This window comes from Phalacrocorax aristotelis, chromosome 7, assembly GCF_949628215.1.
Source record: "Phalacrocorax aristotelis chromosome 7, bGulAri2.1, whole genome shotgun sequence".
NCBI lineage: Eukaryota > Metazoa > Chordata > Aves > Suliformes > Phalacrocoracidae > Phalacrocorax > Phalacrocorax aristotelis.
Window position 1 is genome coordinate 1,691,509 of NC_134282.1, and position 17,652 is coordinate 1,709,160.

The 17,652-nt window shown below is 44.7% G+C and overlaps 1 protein-coding gene across 1 annotated transcript in view; it reads right to left on the bottom strand.

Annotated features, from left to right (window-relative positions):
- Positions 1-16,045, bottom strand: part of USP13 (ubiquitin specific peptidase 13) — a 55,476-nt gene extending 39,431 nt beyond the window's left edge. Inside the window, exons 1-3 of the mRNA XM_075098416.1 lie at positions 15,790-16,045; positions 5,391-5,516; positions 1,296-1,356 (exon numbers count right to left, since the gene is read on the bottom strand). Of these exons, the coding sequence (XP_074954517.1) occupies positions 1,296-1,356; positions 5,391-5,516; positions 15,790-15,942 (340 nt within the window). The 5' untranslated portion in view covers positions 15,943-16,045. The remainder of the gene's footprint in view (positions 1-1,295; positions 1,357-5,390; positions 5,517-15,789) is intronic.
- Between the last annotated feature and the right edge of the window lie 1,607 nt (positions 16,046-17,652).

Consider the following 17,652-nt stretch of genomic DNA (forward strand, 5'->3'; position numbering starts at 1 on the left):
GAATCTGAGGACTCCAACACGGCCCATCAGAGATACCATGCCAGGCACACTGTGTGCTGCATACCACGATGATAGGAGCCTCAAAAGGTATGCAGTAAATCAGCAAGAATAAGTTTTGACTGTACTTTTGTACTTCTTGTTTACACTGATAACACGGTATAACCATTGCTGCCTTGCAGCCAGCTTTGTTTCTGAACCAATTATTTTATAAGCATCCAGTGACAAACATTATTTTCAATGTAAACGGGCAGTAAATGGCATTGAAACCAGCATCCCCGACTTGACAGTCTCTTCCTACAAAAGAAACTTCATTTCTTTATGACTCATCTTAAAGCTTTTTTTTCTCTCTAAGCCCTCCTTGCAAAACTTACTCCAGATATTAACAGCAACAATTTAATCGATCACAATCTGCAAAAGCCTCTTAGGGACACATTCCACAGATCAAAGCAATTCCAAAGGGAGGCTGTGCTATTGTTTTACCTTAGCCCTAAGAGCTCCAGTTGTAAAGAAAATGTTTAACCTCTTCGTTACCAGAAGAAAAATTCACTATTCGCTATTAATACAGAGAGAATGAATAATAGATGAATAAGAGAAATACCAGAAGTGGTGGGAGGAGAGAGAATATAAGCACTGCATCAAGTTCCCCTCGTCCATATTTATGAGGCCCTCAGGTTTTCTAGGTAATCTGAATCAATGGATATTGGATGAAATGGACTGCTTTCCATGAAGCAAAGGGATACAATTGCGGACGTTAACAGGGTAAGAATTGGTAAGAGATGCTCATGATACACATACTGTTGAATTCATTACGGGAGAGACCACAACATCACTTAAGAACATTTATCTGTGTAACAACTTTGAAATGATAACAACCCTTCCTACGACCAGCTGCCGACCAGAACAGTGCCACGCTGAGGCTCTGTTATACTGAAACATTTAGATAAACATTTTAATAAAAGGGTGCTTTGTGGATAACACAAAGAGAGAGAAGGGACAGAATTAGTTTAAGAATACCTATCAAACCCTAGGCTGCTCGAGAATAGCTGAGGGCCTACCTTAGATTAAAATGTTTCATGTATACATACAGATATCTCTGAATATGCACCAAAATTGCTAAGAACTACTTATTTGCCTGGACCAACTTTAAAAACTAGAACCAAAAGTTTAGAAAAATAACCCAACAGACAAAGCAAACCCACAAGGAGCCCCAAAGCCAGACACAACGGTGGACAGAACCCAAGTACGCATGCAGACAGGGTCAGAAAGGACTGTGTGAAAGCAGCTGTTCACAATACCTAAAAATAGCTTAGCATTCCTCCTTTTTGGTAAAGCTCCACCAGATGCCCCTGGTACCTTCTGGAAAGAGAGAAAGAAACAATTACAAATCCATCAAGCGAGACAACAGTAAATCAGCAATAACCCCATACCACCACCATTTCTGACACACATCTGTTCATGGTCCTTCTACTAAACCACATTCTTGCTCAGCAAGGACTAAATCCTCTCCATTCACCTCTGACAACAGGATTCAACTCATCATCACTTACTACCCTCATGGCGTGAGAAAGCCACCTTCTGAATCCTTCATACTTTGCTCTGATAGCAATTAAGCAGAGCATGTCTCATGGTCACCGTGAGTGACTGCTGTTCTGTCAAGGAGACAGGGACACCTAGCATCACTCAGACCTCTCACCACTAGATCCCCTACAGTATTTCCTAATGACTAAGGCTGAATTAGAGAGGGGAACAAAAAGCTATTATCTGCACGGAAGATCCAATACTCCATAACCAATTCCAGTATGACCACTTTGCTGTAAATTGTTGGTTCAGCTTATTTTCCACTATCCAGAAAAAAAATGCCATTCCATCAGGATCCATGCCTGCTTCCATTACAATCAATCCAGGTTACCACTACACTTTCTTAATATTGGAGAGTGTGGAGGAAACTTGACAACACCCAAGCAATCATTTATGGGGGATTTTATACTATTATTTAGTTTAAACTTGACAGCAGAAAACAGTAACTTCCAAGTAACATGCAGTTTCAAGCACTACTTTCCCAGTTCAAAATACCTCAAACAACCAGGGAAAACGCTGGTAGCTGAGGAAATGGAAGAGTCAATGCACTTGCTTCTTAAGCTGTTATTAACAGGCACCATTAAATCAAATCCGATTAAATCAAATAAGCTTCTGTGGCTATAATGCCAACGAGATGCATTATGCAGCGTATAATGTTAGTGTAACTGGCAAGGTTGTTAGGCGAATTTTTCTTTTTAATAGTAATATTGGGATACAACAGGTGGGGAGAAACCAGCCAAGAACCTGTCAGCCTAGAGCAAGTTCATGTTTGCCTCTGCTCCTCGGTAGGTGAAAGGGGCACATATTTTGGGTGGTTCCCTTCACCATGTAAATAAAGCTTTGGCCAAAGCAGACTGCTTGAATCATCGGTGAGGTCTTATACATCACAGGAAAGTTTTCCATTCTTAGAAAGAGCTGATGCCAACTAATAATCCTTGGCTGTACTTAAAAACAGAACCTACTACCCATATATGCAAGGCCTAGGGAAAGGGAGTTCGGGTTGCAACTCCAGCATTAAAAAAAAAAAGTATTCCTCAATGAAGTGAAAATAACAAGCAGAACATTTTTTTCCTCAATACTACCGGAAAGTGGAAAGAAAGTAGCCAAGAATTCAAAGCTGTTTTTAAAAAAGCAGCAGCAAGATGCAACATAACCCAATTACAAATATATTATGAATAAATTACACACGCTCCCCGGACTATAGCTTCAGAACTAAAGCTCTAATTGAATTCTGATATCACCAAGTGGGATGTTGTGAAAGTCATTAAGCCTAGAGATCTCAAAGAGGAGGAGTTCACATAGAGTGCTTATCACTGCCAGCCTGACATTAAATATTTCAGCTTGATTTTCCAAACTGCTGAATACATCTGAACTGGAATTGCAGATGCTCAGGACTCCTGAAAAACCTGACAGTTTTTCACCTTGTTTCTCCGCCTGTCAGAAATCACTGAAAATGTTCCCCATTCACAAAACAATCTTTGCTTCTAACAGACGTGACAAGCCCAGCAAACGGGAGTCCACACAATGCTTCAGTAGTGGCATCAAATTCCGTTTGCAGTGCTTCTCGTACAAGGTGTCAGCCCAGCCTATTCTGCGTTCCCTTTAACTGCACCATTGCCACATTTTTTATAACAGGACCCTCACCGAATAATATCCAGGAACCCATCACTGCAGGAAATTTCATGCTTCTCTGCCTAGAGTTTTCAACAGGGCTGATGTACCACTATAGCACCAAGCTCAAGCTCTGACCGGGGCCAAATACCACCCAGGCAGTTGTACACAACAGTCATACGCTACAGAACTTTTAAATCAGCCACTTTACTGAAGAGTGAAATTCGGGGAAAAAGAAAAAAAAAAATTTTCTTGATATAGCTAAAAATTTTACCAGAGGGTGCTCCAGAACTTGCACTTGCGCACATTTCCGATGATTCAGCAGATGCCTCTGGTGCTGTCTGCCACTGGCAGATACTCTAGCTCTACTTAAGCCAATAGGCTGAAGATCTGGCCCTTATTTTCTAACTGAATTGTGACAAGATACATGACTCGTACTTAATCCAAACACCTTCAAAGCAAACAGGGATTTCTGCAGCAATGCAGTGCATTCTACAAGGATGATGCCAAGGGAACCACAGGCAAGAATAGCAGCCTCACTAAAAGAATCTTGAGAGCACATCCAATGCCTTTGGCTTTACTGTATCCCACACCATTGAAAGCTTGGCTTAAAAAACCGAAACCACAATGCAGCATGTGCCAGACACTTCATAAAACCGTTCCAGTGAAGGCCTGATGTTTCACATCGCTCAAAAGAAAACATGGACAGCATGTAGAAAGCAGTCACAGCAAACAAAATCCACAGCTAACTTATGAGGAATCCTGTCTATGAGCTGTGTTAGGTGACACAACCTTCACTCGTACTGTATAGTCAAACACGGTTTCCCACCACATGAGCCAGTACACCAGTGCGTCACCACCTTCACAAAGGGATGCCAGGCCCCTCTGCCACATCACGATTCACAAGGAGAAAAACACGAACCACTGAATTAGTTAAATCAAAGGTGTACACAACACCAAACAACAGTCAGTATATTTGTTTCTCCCTTTCGGAGTTCTTCAGCCTAATCTTTTATCCAGGAAAGGAACTTTTGAGTCCTCATTTTAACCCCAGTTTACCTTAATATTGAAAACTTCCAGGTTTCACATGCTGGAAGAAAGTTATATACAAGGAAAGCTGTATTTCAAGGAAAGCAGGATTTCTGCCCACCTATCTCTAGCCCTAGATATCATCTTTCAAGAGTGTTAAATTCACTCAGAAGAACTGTTGCTAAAACTAGACTAGGCTCTCCAAAAACTCAGTTAACAGTGTGCAGGAAAATGTTGCCGTCACCCTTACAAGGATAGTCATCTACTGGAAATAAAATAAGTGGTCAGAGCACTTTACATAACTCGGGGCCTTCATCACCCAGGGGAAACGTTGCTGTAGAATGACAAACATGAAGTATTCTACCACGTTCCGAGCAGCTATTTTAGGCCCTCTAACTTGCCAAAAGAGACAGAGCTTATGGGAGAGAGAGCTATAAGCAAACCCAGTGCCTTCCATTCAGCTCAGGTCAGAAGTCATTAACAGCCCTTTAAAAGATGCCAGACAAACCTCACACAAACAGATGTTACAGAAAGCACAGGTTATAAATTACTGTTGATATGCAGTGATATTATGGAAGAACAGCGAACATGCAGTTTGTACATATACATCCATGTGTGTTGGGGAGTTGAATGAGGTCAGTGTGTGGATCTAGAATCCAGCATTAACTTAAGCTAAGCTTTAGATCCCAGAACTCATGATTTAACTGTAGAGAGATCTTAGGATGAAAAGAAGTCATGTCACACTGAGATGAAACCTCATATTAAAAAATAAATTTAAAAAAAATCTCAGAAGCTTCCAGCCAAATCTGAGTCAAAATCAGTAATTCTACACTTCAAAGGCAGGTTTTATAAAAGTATGTAGTTACCTGCAGTATGCACATCATATGCAGACAATACATATGTGATATGCAGAAGCGCGTAGTGAAAAAGATCAGTGGAAGTCAGGCAACGAGCTGCCTTTACGATCTGAGTCTTTAGGGCTTTGATTAATTTCAGAACTGAAGCTATGACTGGTCGGGATCCAAGCACCTGGATTTGATATCCAGCCCCAAATCTGAACATGTTCATTTCTGTCATTCAAGATTTGGTCTATGTCTGAAATGTGTTACCTAAACAAGCACAAGAGACCCAAGACCTGCCGGGGTAGTTAGTTGGGAAGTCACAAGTCTCACCTCTATCACGTGTCGTTTCAGATGCAAATATACACACTGTCCTGTTTTCCGGTAATGCCTTTCAATGTGTTCCCTTCCAAATCCCAGAAACGTGTTCATGCACACATAGAGACCTCCTTCTGAATCCTAAAAGGAATGACACAAAGAGTTACAGCACAGAAGGAACCGAACAGGACAGAAAGGACTCAGCAAGCAGAAAACCCAAAGAATTGCAGATGCTTTCTGTCACCAGGCAAGCACTTAAAATGTGGCTTCTGTAGCACCTTATGGTGTTTACATTATCGGTCCTCTAAGAAACTTACACACCGTAACACAATCTATAGAAACTCATTGAAACGGGTTACTTTACTACTACAAATTAGCGAGTGTCCAAATTGGAGGTCCAGAAGTTAGTCTTGAAAAATTCTGCTTGAGTGCCCAATCCACGGAGATTTGCAGGCGCAGAAATTTGTAAAGCATAGAAACAATGAAGTGCAGACATTTGTTTGAAATAGCAGAACTTTTTTTTTGACCATTTGATTGCAGTAACAACATTCCAAATCAGAAGCACGGCAGAGCTGACAGCCCAGGGTTTCAGCCACTCCTTCTACTGTTGATCACAGTCTTCCCTGACAAAACCAGATCTCAAGCAATCTTATAGCTCTTAGAACTGGCTACAAGAAAATTGTGAGCATTCTTCAGTATCTATCAGGGATTCTCTCTATTCACGCATTTAGAGTGCTTGGAGATAAGGGCACTACAAAGGAAATATCAAGATATATATCCTGGTACTGATCACGAATGCTGATATTTCAGTAGCAAGACTTGGCAGGAGTCCCATCACTTTTTGCTCTCCCAAAAGCTGGGTGTTGATGCTGGCTCTTATCAGGGTCTTGCTCCATTTAAGCACCGCTCCCACATCTCTCCTGCATCATTGAGGCTGCCAGGAAGACTTTCAGTCATCTGGCTCCTTGCTGTTGGATCAATTTTTTAAGCCCTCTCTAGCATGTATTGTTTTGAATAGGTGGTGCATAAAAGAAGACTGAGCCTTTCACAAGCGCTGTGACCTTCCTTCTGTTGTGAAGGTGTTTGTGCTATTGGATAGTACAGAACGTCTCACGTTAACTTCCCCAAAGAACAACATGAACTAAACTCATCCATAGGCACCTTAGAAGGAAATAAAGAATTATTTCCAGAAACAATTCACATTGGGCGCATACATGCACATAATCACATATTGAGAATTGTTACAGCAACGATTGCTTTGGCAGGACACCACCGATGGCGCCACAGCAAACCAGGAGGTCTCTCCCACCTGGCAGGAGCCTTGGCTCTACCGCCGAGCCCCCGCAGGCCCCTCTCATTGCCCACACAACGCTGCCCGTCCTGCCGCACCAGCCAGGCCCTCGCCAGTCCTGCAGGCTGCTGCGAGCAGGAGGGAGCAAGCCTGACACAGATCACGGCTGATGGCCAGTATTTTCCTGACCAGGTTAATACACCTTACTCTCTTCCAGAAAAGGAAGCTGAAGGGCTAGGAGTGTTGAGCAGTTGTTGCTCATTTGATACCTGGCACAGACCAGCCGGGGCTTGACAAGTCTCTCCCCTCCCACCACTGCCCCAAAACTGGGCTTGAATGTGCCACTCTAAACCCAGTTAATCCTCCCCAACCTGTTCCAAAGACTGGCACTGAGTATTTCTACAGGACTTAAAGGAATTTAAACTTCCAGCCTACCTACAACCTTCATCCATACCTATATGCTTCTCTTTCAAACATGCTAATTTTTATCAACATAACTGAAGTCAGAACTGGAGACCTGCCTCAAACACCAACAAATACTGGTACTTCCACAGCAGCCACAAGCAGAGCCATGGAGCTGAGGAGTAGAATGTGAACAGAGACCAGAGAATGATGTTTCACCCCAAGACTTTAGAAAATATCCATCTCTTCTGCTTTTCTTAATGTGAACCAACACACCCAAGCTTCAGCTCTTCAGGTTTAGCTGAAAGATGAACGTGTAATGAACCATACAGCTGTTGCTTTACCCATCTCAAAAGGACAAAAAATGGCACTGAGCAATCCAGGATTCAAATATGCAATCTGATGCAAGGGTGTAGACTATCTGCCACTCACACTTTACATATAGCACAAAGTCATTCTTTCAGCATCTAGATATCACAATGATTGTCTCTCTGCAAGGTAAACTATTTAGCCATCCCATTTCTGATCCACACAACCCCTATCCAAGATTCTATTAAAAGAATATATCCACAGCTCCTTTGAATTTGAAATATTCACAACCTTGAGAACAGGGCTGATACCTACAATCATGCTTAAAAGTAATGACATGGTTAAAAGAAAACTCCACAGATGGCATTAAAAATATTAATAAAATACAATTGTATTTAAAATGTATTACATTTGTTTTAATTTCCACTACTCTTTCCCAGCCTTATCTACTTTAAAGCCCCGTTATACCTTTGCTGTCTGCTCTTATATCCTGTATTCCAAATCCTTTTGCATTACCTCCTTCTGTGAGAAAGTCATGGATGTGTCCTCTACAAGAGAATCCTATTGGTACCCAGCCTAAATAAAAATATATAGTGTTGTCACTCTAGGGTCTCAGGAGCTTTGCTGACAGTTTTGTTTTCTTCGAGACCGTTCTTTATTTTTCTGGAGGGAATCCAGGAGACCACTGAACTGCTCCTGATGAGCAGCCTCTGACTACAATCTGACACTTTCGGTGTATGAGCTAAATGTAGCGTCTGAGTAAGTTGGTTGTGGTTACTACCAAAACAGTTTTTCCTCCTGGAGAACACAGGCAGACTATTCTCTCACACGGCCTAGGAAGAAGTGGACAGACTGTTCAAAAGCCTAAAAGGTCACAGGGGCACGTCTGAAAAAGCTACCTCTGCAAAAGGCTGTATAAAGGATTAGGCCCCTGTTTGGTGCTCAAAGAACACTCAAATGTGATTTAATTACTCCAATCTAAAGACATGGCTGGGGCAGAAGCTTGTACTTGCTGCTCAGGCCATGATCACTACGCAGAGCAGACTAGTCTTCTTGCCCTTTAAGCAGAAGGAAAAGTGGTTGCTCTTCACTGTATTTCCTCCTGTTCTTTGCTGCTAAGATGGTCACAGTATGCCAGGTGCTTTGTTTATAGAGGAGACACACAGTCCACAGCAGGGAGCAAAGTATTTTAAAAAAAAAAAAAGCTCTTCTTACCTATTTAGACAATAATTCATATTTTGCAGGGGTAAGATGAGGAAGGAAAGGGACAGGGAATCCACAGTGAGAGAGAGCTAAAATGCAACAGTTACTCCCTCTCACGCCTGAAAAACAGAGCAGGGAAGCTGGCGGATGCAAGGTCTGGCAGATGCGAATGCCAGCCCACAAGGAAACAGAGATCACCCCTCACCTCACACATGCTTATGGCACCAGACACAAACAGCTTTCAAACACTACTAACCTGATTAGGATTTGAACTAACGACCTGTATCCCACTACCAAACCCCTGAACCATTTAGACCCCTCGGGGAAATCTAGGGTTTAGCAATTTCAGCTCCTGAGGTGGCTCAGACAATAAGGAATTTATAAAAACACAGTTGCTGTGGTGATCTACTAACACGGCCAACAGTTACAGACTTGGGCACAATGTCTGCTATACAGGTGTTTGCTTTAGATCCACCAGAGCAATGGTAAAACTTGCTAATACAGGTATCAGAGAAGAGAGTAAAATGGCACCTTGGGTCTTCACAAGTCTCCATACCCAAATATAAAGAATGAGAAGTTTGTTCATCCTATCACGTGTAAGAAGTAGAGAGTGCCAGTTACAGCAGTGGGTCACTGGCTCCTCCGTGAACATGGTTCCCATGAGAATGTTTCCCCACAAAAACCATGACCGCACAGGACTGTCAGAGGGTCTATTCAGTGTCTGTTATCAGGAATCACCACAATTAATCTGGCTGTGCTCACAAGACTCTCGTCATATAACTACAATCCAATCTTTAAAAGTTACAGGACCATCCCTAACATACACATATTGCACTGAATCCCACAACAGTTATTTTATTTCACAACAGACTTAAAAAGAGTAACAGAAGTTTCAGCACTTATCATTCATCTCAACAATATGTAATAATTTACAAGGAGGAATAAAAAGAAAGCCTGTCTCTCTGTCATGCACCAGTACGACCTACATAGAACAAGAGAAAACAAACCCAGAGCAAAGCACAGCCAACCACCTGAACACAACAGCAATTAGAGATGGCTCCAGCAAAACAAATGGTTCACTTTCAAGTTTCCACTGCAATAAATATAGTAACTTTGGGGGCTGGGAGAAGAGGGTGTGGGAATCAACCCCAAAAATGTGTGCCAAAGGCCAGGAATATGTCCGCTCACATTCAAAAAGAACATGGGGTATGAACAGTGGCGTAAGTCTGCCATTTAAACAACTGTTCTCTGTCATCCAAAGGTGACATGAAAGCAATGGTGACAAAAGGAAAGCAGAAAAGGACTAAAAAGAGGGTAAAACTGGACATCTGGTAAGGAGCAGAGGGAGAACCAACAGAATCAGAAAAAGGAACTGAACAACAGAGATGTACACAGCACTGATGTCAAAAATATATACAAGCCGAGACGAGGAGCCGTGTACTACTGGAACTGGTGAAAGACAAGAGAGATGGGAAAAGAAGAGCTGGGTTGGGCAGAGAAAGAAGGGACAAACAATCTAGCAGTAGAAAATAAAAGTACAGGGCTTCTAATAACAGGACTGTTAGCTTCAAGTACAAAAGAAATCCTTCCCCTTGTCTCCCTTAAAGACAAAAACAGAAAGAAGAAAGAGAGAAACAAATACCAAAGTTACTATTTACTATTTTATCACCCTTTGTGACAAAAACATGCAACATACTGATCAGCTTGAAGAAAGTACGCGTCACCGGAATAGAAACTATCAGGACTCTGGGGTTCTGATGTTATGTGGACAACCAGATAAAGTTATAACAGCAAATATATTACAGTTTTGAAAAGTTTAAAATCCTCCATGTTCTGGGCTAAATGTCAACTGCTAGGCATGGCACTGGATATTTCCCTACGAGCAGATTATTTCACAATCGCTTAACAAAGATGCCCGGTATCTCTGTTGTAGCTTCTAGACGGGTGCATGGACAAGGCCAATCCAGTACAGCACTTACAACAGTTCCTGGGAAGAAAAATATAAAAGCTGTGTGGGCCAGTCAGACACTAAAATGAAACCAAACCACCATTCCAAGAGGTGGACTGACTGCTCACTCATGTGCATCAGTCACAGGCGGACTCCAGAGCAGGGCACACACAACTGTGAAGCAGTATCTTCTACAAGTCACGTTCACAGGCAGGATCAAGGCTTCAAGGTAAGTGAGCAGATACTATGGCAAAACTAACACTAGGTCACAAGTACTTCTAACCTGCAACCAGGAATGCAGAACTCCCATCCACCAAACAACACTGGCTAACAGGATAACTAAAGTTTGGTCAGTCACAGATAGAGAGGGGAAGGCTAGTAAGATCCAAATTTATGTCAAACCCACGAAGCGCACAATGCACCCTCACACCGGTCGTTCTCCAAAGGTGCACAGTTATTTCTCATTTGTGAGCCCCTGCAGGCACACAACCCTCGCTGATTTTACCATTCTCCAACTTCGGAAGAGCACTTAGTTAACCTTAGTGTCCTGGGGCACTCCCAGCCAGCAAAACACTCGCCCAGGGGACAGCTTTGGTATCGCGCCGTCATGCAACAGTACAACACTGCTCTGATTTTTCAGGTGATCACCCACCACCAAGCAACTCACTGCCTCAGTGATTTGGAGGCCATTTTGCAGCTAGGCCAAAATCTTTTGTCTGGAGTATTTGATTTGCCTTGGTCTATTCAATCCTCTCATTTGTTTCCGCACTGCTGCTCTCATCCCATCAACAGGAACAAGACACCAGCCTACCCTACCCCTCCCAGAGAGCGGCCCCAGTGACTTTCTAATTTTCTCCAAGAAATATTGACCAAAGGAACAGCCAGATAGGAGGCACTTGTTTCTAGGAAGTTTTATGCAGTGCGGTTGCAGATATCCATTACCTACTGCAAACTCCCAAGGATTTCAGTCTCAACTGTGCTGTCTAATAAACAGCCGAGCATCAGCACAGTTTAGCCTTTGGGAATTGCCCTAGCATAACCATTACAGAGTCCCCGAGCCACAAAAATGAAGTCAGCAAGATTCATAAAGGAAGCTGTTGTCAGCAGCAAGGCTTTCCAGCAGAGCAGAGCCAAGCTTTAAGCTGCTCAAAGAGACACAGTCCTGCAATCTACAGACCCAGAGTGCTTGGCCCTGTCGCTGTGCTGGACTCAAGACCTGTGCTGTAGTTGTAAGCAACGCCCTTCGTGGGGAAGGCCTCAGAGCACATCCTTCTACAACAAGCATAGCCTGCACTTAAGCCTTTCTTATACTCCAGTTTGTATCCCTTTTCTAGCAGTTGGCTCTCCCTTGGATGAGTCTGGTCTAAATTGATTGGAGGTCTTTGAGACAAGGATCCCACTAAAAGCTGGAATATGCATCTGAGTACTATTCTTCCACATAAATAAGAGAACAAATAAATGCAACCTTTTTGTTTTCCATGTGCTACTGAACGCAAAGTCAAGCTCAGCTGCCAAGAGAGGAAGAGAGTCACAGCGGTCAGAATAGGAGAGAAGAAACATGCATCACAGCAGCACAGGTACAGAAAAACGGTCACCAAGAGGGACTGTGCATCAGATCCAAAAAGCAAGAGGTACAGGATCTCATCCGTCAAGTCATAGGGAAGCGGTAGGCTACCACGGCAGCTGGGCACGATGCTCAACACTAGGCCAAGCTTGTGTTCCATAGGCGGCCTTCCTTCCCTTCTCCATTCCCATATAAAGAGCCAATGGCTAACTGGGGTAGTAGCCCTCATCAGGGAAATAGGGTTTTTCTAGAAGCCACCAAAAAACCCAGAAAAGTCATTAAAAATTAAGTCATAAAAAGACATATTTTCTAATCTTGCGAGATAAACAAACTAAAAAGCTCTTCAGTGCACAGAAATTTGCCTCCTGATTCTGCCAAATTTCCTCGAAACTAACCTTAGTATGTTCTGTTGGAAATAGGCCAAATCTAAGGACACGAACGTCTCACCTGCTTAGTGGTCTTTGTAACAGCACTACCTTTCTGACAAGATCATCGTGCTATGGTAAATCCACATGGAAGAAATACACTAAATATCCACCTGTACCTCTCCTATGCTCACACTTCTGAAATCTCTCAGCTAATGACTCTTTCTGTAGCACAAAGGTGCTGTTGTTCTCAGATCTTCACCCAGGGAAGTCAGATTTAAAACTCAAGGAAAGGGAACAGCGAGACAACCAATTCTGAGAACACTCCGTGAAGCTGCCTGTAACCACGAGAACATGAATCTTCAGCGACACTCCACCACTTAAATCCAGACAAGAGGATACACCTGAGTGGCCACCAGGTCTGCAAAAGCCAGGTCTCGCAGCCACGTTAAACTTTGCACAATTGGAAGCAAAAGATGGAGCTACCCACACCCAGTACATTTTCCTTGGCACCCCCTAACACGAACAGCTCTGGTTTTGACCATCCCGCCCTTCTTAGTCCTTTCCAAAATTGCTGCAGAATCTTTCTCTATAATACTTTTTATTTTAATACTCATAAATCCGATGGTGTTCAATATTTTAAAGATCACAACACTTCCTTGCAGGGAAAGTAATAATATACAATTAGTATAGCTAAAGAAACTTGAATATAAAGCTGCTGTGTGACCGGGTATGTCACTTCAAAAGATAGAAACAAAGACTCAGGAAATTCACTTCTTCAGAGAAGAACAGCTTGAGAGACAGTCTTTTGGTGTTAATGAAAGAAACTACTGAAATAAGATCTGGTGTTGAAAAAAGGTAGTGGAACAACACATCTTGCATTGAGCTGACTTTGAAGGGAGACATGCTGAAGGTAGGGCTGTGACAAGGAATGTGTTTAGAACAGCAAAATGAGAAGATGTGAGGAAATACTGAGAAATAAGTTTACCAGAAAAAACACCTCTCCCATCAAAAATATAATCCTGATTTTCACGGGGATAATTAACCCAAGAGCATTGATCATTTGCTTTAACATTGTAACAAACCAACCAACCAACCTGTGTATCTTCTTTCAAAAAGAGGCAGACAGCTCCACAGGGAGAGGCTTGCCTAGGTTACACAGGGCTAACCTAAGAAAGTAAGCCACTAAACCAACCTAATACAAAGCATAGAGGGACACACATCCCCCTCCGGCCAAGGCAACAACCTGACGATATCCTTTTGCTTTCCTTCGGAATGAAAGGCTGTGAAAACACAGCTTTGCTATTTTCAATTTGTAAATGACAAGTGTTCTACCCAAGAAAGCACACTTCTGCCCTTTAGAATCATCACCCCAGAAATGATATCCACACATCTGTTAGATTATATGGGAATAAAAAATAAGGTCTGAGACAAGTCTTTTGCCCAGCTGAGCTGAGGAGCGGCACGGGCTGAAAAGCCATGGAAAACAATAGAAACTGAGACTAGTTTTACTTTTACTGGTTCTGCATAGGTTCAGTCAAGCCTTTTGCCCAGTGAAGGCCTATAACGCAATTTAAACAAAAAGCTTTAACAATGAAGAGGAACTTTTTCCACAACCTGAAATCACTTCCCAATAAAGTCAAAAGGAAGAAATGTTTTTGAAAAGAAAAACCAAACCCAAAACCCACACATGCTGATTCCAACTCCTTTTGCTACTTGTGTACATAGTTTCTGTGAAGTTTTGCTCAAACGTGATATGTTTTGTTCAACAATATTGTTTTGCTAAACACAGCTCTTGCTGTGTTTACCTGAGGCTGGCTGGGGGTGGTGGGGATTGGTTCTTTTTTAATATGTAGCAGTATTTAATATCCCTACTGGTTTACAGAAACCTTTTATAAACCATGTCCAAGAAGCCCGAAAGTGTGACTGAAAACATCGACCACATGCTCACCCGAGCCAAAGTTTGAAGGAAAGATTGTGGTACATTGATTCCTCCCCCTGCCAAAACCTTATTAAGTATAAAATGCAATTAGTGCCTCTGCAGTAGAGTCTGATGTGGCCGTTTTAATCGGACCTCCTCCCAGTACAGTCAGGGCTGCTGGGTGACACTTGAGATCTGAAGAGTGTGGGTAAAAATAACCTCTGTTCAACAGGACATGATGAACACCAGACAGCTGAGTCACCTTTAAAACTGATTCTGATTTTCTGTATTAAAAGGAATTATCAAAAAGAGGAGGATAAAGGATTCAAAAAATCCTTCTGAAATGTATCTTTCATTGAATATTCTGTAACGTAAACCCTGAGCTTGCTTTTGATTGCTGTCATTGACTGTAACACCAATATATAGTGCTCAGTCAACTCTGGGAAACCTCTGTTTCACGTAGAGAAGCAACTTTTAATAAAATTTCAGCTCCATTTAAAAAGTGCAATTTCTAAGCACCTGTTTATTACATAGCATCGACCGTTACTATTTATGAAGGCTTCCAGTATTATCAGCAAAGTTAAAAACGAGTTAGGCCCCGAATCTGCCACTGAACACACGCAGCCCGTGGAGCGTGGGGGTGTCGTGCAAGGTTCTGTAACCCCACAGAAAGCTTACTGTATATCAAACACTCATTTAACAGCAACCTAAAGGAGTCGGTGGGGAAACGCTGCGAGTTCGCTGGAGTCTAGTAACGGAACCCAGGGGAGAGAAAGCGCCTCAGGAGGACCTTCCCGCTGATCTTCACGTTGAGCCTTTACTTTGGAAGCTTCCCCTGAAGATTTTAACACGGAGAATGAGCACTGAGACGGCGGGAAAGCAAAACGCTTGGCATCTGCTAGCCAAAACACGCCAGCGAGAAGGCCAGCTACTGCCCCTTCCCTGCTCCCTCTGTGTGCAAGGAGAAAGAAGGGCTCCCGGGCAGAGCTCGGACAGCAGAGCCCGCTCCTAGCGGGCACAAAAGTTTCCCCCAAAACCCGCAAAATCCGAGCAACCGCTCCAGACCGTCCTAAGGAGGGAAAGGAGGAAAAGGCACGAAGGAAGGAGCGCGGCTGCAAGCAGGAGCTGAGGTTTGCCGTGAGGAGCCCCCCGGGCCGAGAGTGGCGGGGAGGCCCCGCGGCCCGGGCGGGGAGGGAGGACGAGGGGGGAAGCCGGCGGCAGGTGGAGGCGGGCGGGCTGGCGCAGGGAGGGACAGGGGAGATGCGGGAGCCCGCGGAGGGGAGGCAGCGGCCCGGGGAGCGGAGCGGGGTCGCGGCGGGGAGCGGGGAAGGGGCCGCCGAGGGGCGGGCTGCCCGCGGGGCGGCCGGCGGCGGGGAGCGGCGGCAGCCAGGGGCGGCTTCGCTGCACTCACGGGCGAGTCGTAGGAGAAGGCGCACTCCGTCTTGTAAACCCGGTCGCCGGATTTGGGCACCCGGATCGTGGGCATGTAGGGGACGAGGAGCTCGCCCAGGTCCCCGGCGGCCATCGGCGTGTCGCCGCCGCTGAAGAGCGCGGCCCGCTGCATCCTCCCTCCCTCCGGCCGGCCGGCGGCGGCGAACGGGCGATGGAGGCGGCGGGAGCCGGGCCGGAGGGAGGGAAGATGCTATTTTTGGTCCAATGGCAGCGGGAGCGGCACCAGCTGCGGCAGCACTCGGGGGTCCCGGCGGGGGCGGGAGGGGCGGGCCGCGCCTGGCGGACCCCGCGGCCTCCGGCCGTCCCTCAGCGGCGGGAGCCGAGCGGTGCCACCGGGGGCTGTGGGGCGGCGACCCTGAGGCGATCCCCTTCCCCCGGGAGGCGGGGGGGTCGCGCAGGCCGGGCCCCGCTCCCCTCTGTCGGGGCTGCGCCTGCGGGCGGGGCGGGAAAATGGGCCGCGTTTCAGCAGGAAACCTGCGCTTCCGTGAGAGGAGGATGGAGGCTCCGTGTCCGGCCTCCCTCTACGGCGGGGAGCAGGCTCCCCTTTGACTGGCAACACTCTGCGGCAGGTCCTTTTAGTTATTTTTTCTAAGCAATTAATGACTCTCTATATATTTACTTCTCAGCTGCAATGATTTAGTGCCTAAGACAAGGATTGTGACTGCCCAGCGCCTGCGAGGCAGCACAGCGCCCGGTGGGCACCGGTGCCCCTCGGCCTGTGCGAGCGAGCCGGTCACCGTCCGGCTACCGGCGGCGCAGCCCGGTCACGCCGGCCTGAGCGGTTCATGAGCTGCTGGGGCAAGGAGGCGGTCGGTGCAGAGGGACGAGCTGCTGGGGTACAGTGCAGGAGTGCCCGGCCTGAGGCATCTCAGGGAGGCCGCGGCGTTGCCAGCAGCCAAACCTCAGCTTTCGTCTCTTGAGAGACACCGCCTTTAGCTTAAAACAACCTTTTTTTTACGTTTGCTGTGTTTCTCTTTGCTTTTCACTTTGAAAGAACACTGCTAGGGGAACAAGGAATACAGTGAAGTAACGCTGTAGGGAAAAAAACCCCATTGAACTAGTGTGGGTTTTTTTTGTCAAGCAATAACTATTTCATATGTCTGACAGCAGCCGATTAAAGAAATGACTGATCTATTTAAAATGAAGACATATAACATAGACAAATAGCCTTCCACCCATAGTCCACATTATACCCAAGGATTCGTTGATCACTTCCAAGTGGGTGATGTGACCTTTGCTAGAACCAACTTTTACCTTGAAAATTAAGTTTCAGAAGGCGGTTCCAGTAAAATCTCAACAACGGAATTGAAAAATCAGTTTGTATCCAGCTATGAAGAAACAGGCTGTGAGAGTGAGCAGAACAGTCCAGTCCGCTCTCAGCAGTTTTTCTAGCAAAAATTCAAGGGTTGGGAACAATGTGAAATACCAAGTGCGGAATATGATGCCAATGAAATGGCTTTAGCCTTACTCAAGAACAGAGGTTACATCAGACTTGTCAGCGTCGTTGGATGCTGGATGAAAACCACAAATATAGGGTCACCAGACAGATTTAGTTTGCCTGAGAAGCCTTCATGCTTTTTTAATGGCCTCTCTTACAATTAACTCAGCATTTATAAACGAGAGCTATAAGACATATAAGCTGTCTAACTTGAAAGGTTGACTCAAAAAGGACAAGTCAAAGCACTGCTACAAAACCAATCAGTCTAATGCTCGGCAGTGCTAGGAAACAGCATCAAGGCGGTCTTTGCATATAACAGTCTGTGCAACATTGCTTCATGTAAAGAAAGAAATTCATTACATGCTTTAACAGTTTGAAACCACA